Genomic DNA, 9,599 nt, shown 5'->3' on the forward strand with positions numbered 1-9,599 from the left:
TAACCAACGAACATTGATCATGTATATGTCTTACGATTACACAGTGATAATAATTAAGTTTTATATTTTGCAGAACTTCTGTCATCCCATAAAGGTAGTTTAACAAACGTCATGGAAGAAGAGAAGCAAAACAAAGTTAGGCTGTATAACAAAATATATGGGGGTTACATAAACGTAGATAGCACAGAAAAAACTGTTGCCAACTACACGAAACTGGCTGCTGATTATGAAAATGACTTTGTTGGACTTGGGTATGAAACACCTAAAGTGGTTGCCCAAAGTGCAAATGAGTTTCTTAAAGGTGACAATCTTCAAGTACTTGATATTGCCTGCGGAACTGGTCTTGTAGCAGAAGGTTTACGGTCGGATGGGTTTAAAGGTGCTATAGATGGGATTGATGGTAGTTCTGGAATGCTGGAAATTGCAAAGAAAAAAGATGGACTTTACCGCAATCTGGTTGATGCATTTGTGACTCCAGAAACAGATCTGGCTTTTTCAAGTGATACATATGATGCTGTTGTGTGCTCAGGTGGCTATGGCCCGGGCCATTTGATGCCGCCTACTTTATCACATTTAATTCGGGTGACTAAACGCAATGGAATAATTGTGTTTGCCACCCGAGACAACAAGCAGGCATCAGGCTATGTAAAAGAGCTAAGTGACGAAATTCAAAGATTGGAAAGTGAAAAGATTTGGGCTAAGGAAAAAGTTTTTCAAACAAATTATTTTAATTTTGATAATTCAGCTTCAGATAAAGATTCAACCCCTCTGTATGCACTTATATATTGCTATAAGAAGTTGTAATTTGTTGTTTTTACAAACAATGGTGAGAATCAGTTACTTGGGTCTAAAAGTTTACCTTTGGGTAGTTAATTATGTACCTCTTTTATTTATTTTTTATACTGTTTTTGCTACAGATCATAAACGTAATTTTTATTGCTAAATTTTTTCCTTGTTTATCATGAAAATTTTTTTCTGTAAACTTGATATGGACTGGAAAAATATTTTGCTACAAGGATAATATGTTTTTTGAAAAATACCAAACTTGGTTTAATGAGCATTTGAACTTTCCTTGAAAAGCCATTCTACAATTAATAAAAATACATAAAATTGTGCATAATTCTTACCATTCAGCCTAGTTTTGCTTTTAATATTTTAATATTTTTATGGTTCCTAAACAGAGTGGAACTTCTCACTAGTGGAGATTATAAAGAAAGGTTTTATGGTGGCGCTAGGAATTTTCCCCTCTTTTGCTTAGTTTTTGCTTCACTTAACTGGGAAAATATCGCTATTATTTAGCGTTTTACTAAAAGTTGTGGGTTTATGTGTTTTATTACTGTGTTTATGGACAAAATAAATAGTGACATTATCTTTGATCATGGCTTGTTTAAGGTTTGGATAAACCTGGAACTATGTGCAATTGTATTGTACCAAACCTTTTTTTGCTTTGACATCTTACAGAAATTGTACATTGTTTGCAGCAGCTTTACTAGCATTTTTTTCTATTGGTTTACTATTACGTGGCAATTTAAAACGAAATTAAAACAGTCCCAATTAACTATACATAATCGTACACAAAAAATTGGCAGCGCAAAACTTGGATCTAGGATTTTTACAACACGCTTAAGCGTTGCAAATGGCATTCAAGTTGGGATCTCTGTGCTATTGTTAGGCCATACATTTTCTATTAAAAGAAAAATTAAACAAAAATTACGTTTAACGTGACGTCATATTCCATGTAAAATAAGGAAGTATGTGTTGTCGAACGAACTACGTTATGCAACTATTCAACTAAAGCTAAGTTCGTGATTAAACGAAAAAGCATGTGGTTTATTTGGTTGTAGGCGGCAACAACTTTAATTTTAAGAGATTTAGCATATAAAACGATGAGCAATATCGACGTCACAGTAAAATTGCTGCACTGAACAAACGTAAAAATCACACAAAGGTCAAAAAAAAAAATTAGCGTTTATCTAGCTTAAAAATAAGTTTGATATGTGCTAATCATTATTCAATAACCATTTTGTAAAAACCTTCTAAATGTGCGCAAACAACATCAATATCAGTGTTCCACAACCGGTGTTCTGCGACGTTCCCGGAGGTGTGATAGTGCGTTTTTATGGGTAATCGGTCGAATTAACGCGAAAATGTATATATCTGATCAAGGTAGGTATTTTGACCTTCTGCAATAATCCATGTGTAATTTGATGAACTTTCCATAAAACTTAAAACCTATGTTACGTTCTATCACCGGAAATCAAATTCGAATATTAGCAAAGTAATGTGATACGTAAATTTTTTGGCGTCTTCAGATCGTTTAATAATATCTCCCCTAGTTTTTTCGGCTGCTTAGGATGTTTGTTGATGTTACAATCATGCCACGCGAATAGGCTTTGCGTGGTTTGTCGACAAAACTGAATCCAGCCACAAGACCGAAATATGAACAACATCAACGGCGGAATAAAACACAGTTCGGAATAAGACCTAAACAGGACTAAAACTTTATAGTAGTAGTCGTAAATAATAACTTAATAGTTGTAATAAATAGTCGTAATGGGTTACCGGTAGGCCTAACTAAATCGGAATAAGTCCCAAATCCGACGAAATAAGACCTAATGGTCAGAATCAGGCCTGTACAACATTTTACCTAACTCCAAACTCAACCCTAAGTAGGCCTACCTTAACCTACATAAAAACGGCCGATGCCAGACCGACGGCCCCGATAGTCCTATAGCCCCTTGGTCGGCAAACGCAAAAACGAACTTAAATATCCTTATTTTGAGAAGCTGGTAAGAATATAGAAATTGTTAATTATGTTATACCAGTGTAATTTAAAAAAAAAATGTAAAGGCCTAAAAGTTTTATTAAAATGAGTCGCGGCTGGGTCAAACTAAATTGTTTGGCTGGCCCGATGCCGCTCGCGGGTTTCAGTAAGTTCAATAATTCCTAGATGGGAGCCTCACTTTGCGACAAAACAAGCATAAAGTTCACATTCAAAGTTGTAATAAATTACCTTTTCTGAACATTTGTTGTTTTTTCAAGGCCGGTCCGCGACAAATTTTAGTTTTAAACCGGTCCGCAGTGCAAAAAAGGTTGCCGACCCCTGCTATAGCCTATTCCTCCAATTTCAAGCGTTATTTTTATTACAATAAGTTTAGGACTTATTCCGACACGTTTAGGTACCAGTATTATTCAGACGATTTTGATCTTATTGTTTCGTGTATGTTACTGGGTATTGCCTAATGCCTTAATTATATGGTCTTATTGTGTGTTCCCGATAAAACAGTAGCTTTATGTAAAGACAAGTAAAATCGCCATCACAATTTTATATATGGCTAATCGAAAGTTTTTAAACGGATTTTAAAGCAACTTTGATCAAACCGGCGCTAAACAAAACTTTTTTTATAGAACCCAAAATTTCAAAATCGGATTATCTGCCAAATATTAAACTAAGCAAATACAACGATTAAAGCAGTGGAATATATAGGCACTGGTAAAATCAATAAATAATCATGATGACGTCAGAAAATAAGTTTTTTTGGCGCGTTTTTTGGTTGATTTGTTTTGTTCACTCTTGCTTGCTGGTGAGATCGAACCCTGTTGTTTTTTTGCTGGAAAATGGGTAAGTGTTAATGTTTACTTAACGTGTACAATACTACAATTCTATACCTGTTTGTTTAGTTTCACTTGTTGTTTTTTTAGCTACAGAAATCGTTGCTGACACCACTTTAAAGGACACTAATAAAGACAACATAGTTTGTCATGTTGAAAACAAAGAAAACATGACTTCTAAAGATGAATATGAAAGATTACATGATGAGTATCAGTATTTAAACCTGATATCACATATATTAAAACACGGAAATGAAAAAGGAGATCGAACAGGTAAAGCATTGTGGTTATGTAAAACAGCAACCAGTTTAATTTTGTCCATTCTCAAAAAGATTTGGTGAATATCCACTAGGTTAAAAATTCAGTCACAAGCGTATGTGATTTACAATGTGTCGTGTTTATTGTAATCTAGTACCATAAAAGGCAAAGTTTAGTAAATATTTCTGCCAAAACACTTTTTTATGTGGTTCAAGCGCGATTGGGCAACTACTTCACAACCTGGCTGCAGGGTTGACCTTAAATTAAAATTTGGACTTGGCAGTCGGGCGAATGTGTACCAATCAGCAGATGTCAAGACTGTCGGTATTCCTGGCATAACCGACCTCCTGACTGCATTCCATAATTTGTTTTCTGTCAAGTGCAGTGTGCTTCGTTAGCGATTTATGCAATACTGTTCTTCAATCTGTGAGGCTTAAAACAACTTGTCACAAATTTAGTCCAGTAGGTTAGAAAACAACAATGAGTTTGGCATAAGGCACTTGGTCGTCAATTGGAACATGCCCGGAGCGAAGAGCACTCGCACTGTCGAGTGGGCAAGTGCAAAATGTGAACCCCGTACCTTGGATGATTTAAAATTTGAACTTGAATCTCATACAAACTGCAACATTTGATGTCTTCTAAAACGTATATTTGTTATAAGTTATAACAGTTCTTTATATCAAGTCTTTCTTTTTCAATCAAGTTTTTAATATTCCTTTTTGTATTGATTTTGCTTGCAGGTACTGGAACAAAGTCAATATTTGGTGCGCAGATGAGATTTAACCTTCGTGAATCCTTTCCATTACTAACAACAAAGAGGGTGTTTTTCCGTGGTGTGGCAGAGGAACTCCTGTGGTTTATCAAGGGGAGCACAAGTGCAAAAGAGCTCCAGGATAAGAGTTAGTTTTTTAATTAGTTCACTTATGACATTAACACAAGTAAAGAAGTAATATTGTGTCAAACTATATTAAATCAACACACCAATATGACATGACAAGTGTAAGGCACATGGTACAATGTCCTACGCATTCAATCGTAGAAGAAATATATGCCCTGAAAAAGAAAGACAGGTTTAATTATTGGATAATATTTTGGTAGGACAAAGAGGAATATTAAAGCGCCTTTGCCTGCCAACCGCCATGAAAGCCGTAAGGACCACGCCCCACTTACCCACAAGCACCTCCAAATCCCGAATTTGACACAAAAGTTGTTTGGAACAAAAAGTTTTTTTTTAGTAGTATAAATTATACATAATAAAAAAGAAAACAAATTACCATGTATTATGTTTGCTGTAGAGTTAAATTGATCAACAGGAGTTCCCAGATAATCACATTTTGTTTGGCACACTCCATACATAATTGTTTTATGTGAGGGTAGTTTTACTCATAGTGTTAAATAACAGATTTAACATCCAATATTTTTCATATTATATAACATTTTTACAGATGTTCATATCTGGGATGCAAATGGGTCTCGCGAATTCCTCGACAACCTTGGCCTAACTGATCGTGAGGAAGGTGACCTTGGGCCAGTATATGGCTTCCAATGGCGTCATTTTGGAGCAGAGTATGAGAACATGCATGCAGACTACACAGAAAAGGTGATAAATTTACCAACTTTGTCAGTTGTTTACAAGAGCGAAAGTAATCTACTAGAGGTCGTCTGATATCACTTTTTTTTATATACTGATACCGATTTTTTTATTTACCTAAGAAATGTTCAAAATTCAAATTAATTGAAAATAAAATCCAAATAACGTTTTAGTTTACATACCTTTATTAATTATTAAACTATTATTTTGCATATTAACTTGACTTACGGCTAAAACCCAATTTTTTTATGAAAAAATGGGTAAATTCACTAAATTGTTTGTTGTACAGAAAAAAATATATTATATTTTGGTACTAAAATATCCGCGTACATTTACTAATACCGATTTATTGGTAGAAGCCAAATAAAGGCATACCGATATATCAGTCTATCTCTATAATCTACAATATTATCGATTTGGTATTATGAGCACTTGTGTGTAGAAACCAGGATTTTATTTAAAATATCTTTTTCTTTTTCAAATGTTTTTGTGAAGTTACATTGAGCTTATGAGTTATCTTTGCAGGGGGTCGATCAACTTCAAAATGTGATTGATAAAATTCGAAACAACCCAGATGACAGGAGAATAATAATGTGTGCATGGAATCCTGCAGATCTTCACAAAATGGCATTGCCTCCATGTCATGCACTTTGTCAAGTAACATATTTTTTGATTTGCTTTAACATATTACAAATAGTATTTTCTACTCCTTTTCAGTTTTCTTTTAAAGTTTAACATACCATACTTAAACCAATAGGTTTCACGCATTCAGAAAATACCTGCCTAGCAAATGAAATAAAGTTTGGATTATAGAAGAAGTTTACAGTAAACAATGTTGTTTGTTAAGAAACAGATTTTACCTTAAAGGGACATTTCATGCGATCGCCATTGTTTTTGCCTTTATCAAGCAATGCTAAATACAAAAAGTTTAAATATATGTGCTAAATATACTAAATACCAAAAGTTAAATATATCTTACTTCGCATGCAAACTCATATTTTCGTCGGGTATTTAGTGATGGCATGTTTAGCGAAATTTTTTGAGCGCCCTTGTGAAAAACAGAAGTAGGCGTTTTATGATTACCCGGTTAACTCGTTCTTAACCTGAAAAGTTAGAGCCCTTTCAAAAATATATTTTGTGTGTAACTTTGTTTCTTTCCACTTTTCCTAATGCTGAAGTTTGCAGCTGTTTTTTTTTAAATACTTGTCTTATTTCACCAGTTCTACGTTTGCAACGGCGAGTTATCATGCCAGCTGTACCAGAGGTCTGGCGATATGGGACTCGGCGTGCCATTCAACATTGCCAGTTACGCACTGCTCACTTACATGATCGCCCACATCACAGGTAGATAGATAGATATTTTATTTGCCCGTTTTGTAGTGATTTTGGAAAACACACACAATGAAACGAAGAAATAAACGTCCAGGGTGACGAAAGACCCGAAGGTCACCAAGTCAGCCACCCCTTAAAACATGATAGATTGTATAATGTATACGGGTACGGGTACTGCGAAGAAACACAAAACTATAAGAGAAAAAACAAACAAAAAAAAACACCAAAGAAAACTTGAGAAACGAAAGATTTTCGATAAAACACAACAATAATTATAGCAGGTTCAATATTACGAAATAAGGAGAGAGAAGCAACAGTAAACAAAATTTGCGTTTTCACATAGGATATTTTTCAACTTGCACAGGTTTCCATGACAACACACGTGCTCACATTGTGTTTTTACGAAGTTCAATTATTAAGAATGTCATAGTTTATAAAGGAAACAAATTTTTTGTATGGTAGTTGTTTGGCCGTGTTGGGTATGAGTTTCCATAGATTAACTGCAACAAATTTTAAGCTTCTTTTCCCTGAATCGGTTTTAATTTGGGGATGGAAGTAGTTTTTTGATTTATTTTGCCTTGTTATGACCGTGGATGTTGGAAGTTTGACAAAAATAGGAATTGAAAACTAAAGGTAAGCCTTGATTTTCAAATTTATACATGAACTTGAACTTACCTATAGTGACTGATTTTGACTGAGACAAGAAAGTCTATACTGTTTTGAACTTAAAGATTTCTAATTCTACTAACTGGTGAATTTGGAGTATGGCGAGTCTAACATTCAGTTGAAACCTGTTGACACCCTTTGACGGATTTAATTGCAACTATGTGGCACATATTTCGAAAAGATTGATAAACCAAATGAAGTAAAATTGACTGGTTAAAATCTTCAGCTGTTTTCACTTTGTAATATTTATTTTAATAGGCCTCAAACCCGAAAAATACTCCTTAGATCGTCATTTTTTTAATTTTCAATCTCTTACTACAAAAGGCTAAAATTAATTTTGTTGTGTCATTTTTAAAAAGTTACCGTAGTGTGAAGCACATTGTTTAGTGAGAAAAAGCCAGTGTAAGGCATATAGACTGTTTATTATTTTAAAAAGTACACACTTTCGATCATACAATTGTTACGTGTTGGCAGTTTTACTTTGAATTGGCAAGTACTTCTATATTGAGTTGATTTCCTGTATATTGAGTTGAATTCCCCATTCCTGTTAAATGTACAGGTGTAACATTCGCATCAGCATATTAAGGATGTACCAGGCTATGCTTCTCCCCCTAACGCCTAAAGTATATTTTAGGTTGTTTAATTACGCAAATGCAAACAATTTTCGCGCTAACTTTAGCCTGGTTTTGCTAGGTTTGTGTCTTTGTTTTCAACAAATCTATCCCAAAGGTAATATGCATACTATGTGGCATGTTGCACTGTGACAATTTCTATTAAATTTTATTATAAATATTATCATTTCGAGCAATATAAATTGGAAATTTATGCAAAGAATATTTTTTCGTGCTTTTCAATCTGGTTTTGAGCTGCACGTTTTCACAAAAGTTTGCCTGAAAATAGCTATCTATGTAATACTTTTAGAGCAAGAAAAGGAGACATGTACGTACACCCCCAGGCCCCAGGTTGTACCTTCACGATGTATTTGTTAATGACTTAATGTCACAAACATTTTTGCGCCTTCGGCGCTACGTTTTGTTGTATAATTTACTTATTAATAGCCTTGTTTATCACCAAAACATGGCAAGGTTCATACATTCCTCAGGCAAACACATCATTTAAGTTTGGGGGCAACTCCAAAATACCGAAGAATTTTCGCCAAAAATTCTTGTCACCAGAAGGCTGGCAAGATTCTGCCAGCCTGGTCATGAGTAACGGGGATACTGTTTTTATTCACTAAAAAATATGTTTTATCAGTAGATTGGGAATCGCAAAATGTCCTTGTATTCGCTGTGTCAAATCTTGTTTTTTACAATATTTCCAACATTACATATAGCAGCAACTTTATTAGCAGATAATTCAAACACTCTTTTAAAACTTTCCAGATTTGAAGCCGGGCGACTTTGTACACACACTTGGTGATGCTCATGTCTACCTGAATCACATCGAGCCGCTCGAAGTTCAGCTCAAGCGAAAACCGAAGCCCTTTCCCAAACTGACGTTTTCACGGAAGGATATTAAAAATATAAACGATTTCAAATACGAGGACTTTGTCGTGGAAGGCTACGAACCCCACAAGAAGATAACCATGAAGATGGCAGTTTGAACTCTTCTGCAAACGTTCAGTCGGTTGGGACTAAAAACATGCGTTTTAACATTTTTCTTGAAACAGGTAAATGCCAAAGCACGTTTGAACAGGCGTTGCCTAACGAAAAATATATTCAAGGTTTATCGAATTTTTTCTCGCCTGTGTATCTCTTTACCTTCGGAAACAGTCGTATGTTGTATTTTGCTGTAATTTTGTCTTTCCAGTTTGCTATACACAAAATTTGAATTGTACATTCACTGTCAACATATTTTCCTTTTTGTTATTTCAAGTAAAATACACACTTCCTTTGCGTTATGGCCGCCATATTTAATCCAATTCGCTTAACAGGGTCAGGCCACTATACCTAAACTTTGGTAGTGACCCACCGTTTCGGAGGTATGTTGTACTACACCTAAAAATAAGATGTTTTCGAAAATTTAAATTTGGAAATAACGTTTCTTAGTTTGGTTTGGTTGGCGACACATAAAACTGCACCAGAAGATATCGATGCTACCTGCCGTTTACGCTGGAATGCCTAGCGGTATAATTTATAGT

The 9,599-nt window shown here is 34.8% G+C and overlaps 2 protein-coding genes across 3 annotated transcripts; both read left to right on the forward strand.

Annotated features, from left to right (window-relative positions):
* The first annotated feature begins 77 nt into the window (after window positions 1-77).
* Window positions 78-1,425, forward strand: LOC146138332 (methyltransferase-like protein 27). The gene has a single exon (XM_083393364.1). The coding sequence runs from the start codon at window positions 112-114 to the stop codon at window positions 802-804; it is 693 nt and encodes a 230-aa protein (XP_083249490.1). The 5' UTR covers window positions 78-111; the 3' UTR covers window positions 805-1,425.
* A 666-nt stretch (window positions 1,426-2,091) lies between these two features.
* Window positions 2,092-9,359, forward strand: LOC146138333 (thymidylate synthase-like). Of its 2 annotated transcripts, none has more exons than XM_083393317.1 (7): window positions 2,092-2,166; window positions 3,703-3,885; window positions 4,611-4,769; window positions 5,316-5,470; window positions 5,987-6,118; window positions 6,682-6,805; window positions 8,842-9,359. In XM_083393317.1, exons 1-7 carry the CDS (start codon window positions 2,148-2,150, stop codon window positions 9,060-9,062), a joined length of 993 nt encoding a protein of 330 aa, XP_083249443.1. In that variant the 5' UTR covers window positions 2,092-2,147; the 3' UTR covers window positions 9,063-9,359. The 2 variants fall into 2 exon arrangements, with proteins under 2 accessions (XP_083249443.1, XP_083249444.1); XM_083393318.1 differs by lacking the exon at window positions 2,092-2,166 and adding an exon at window positions 3,182-3,622.
* The last annotated feature ends 240 nt before the right edge of the window (window positions 9,360-9,599 follow it).

This window comes from Ascidiella aspersa, chromosome 7 (genome assembly GCF_963924565.1).
Source record: "Ascidiella aspersa chromosome 7, kaAscAspe10.2, whole genome shotgun sequence".
Lineage (NCBI taxonomy): Eukaryota > Metazoa > Chordata > Ascidiacea > Phlebobranchia > Ascidiidae > Ascidiella > Ascidiella aspersa.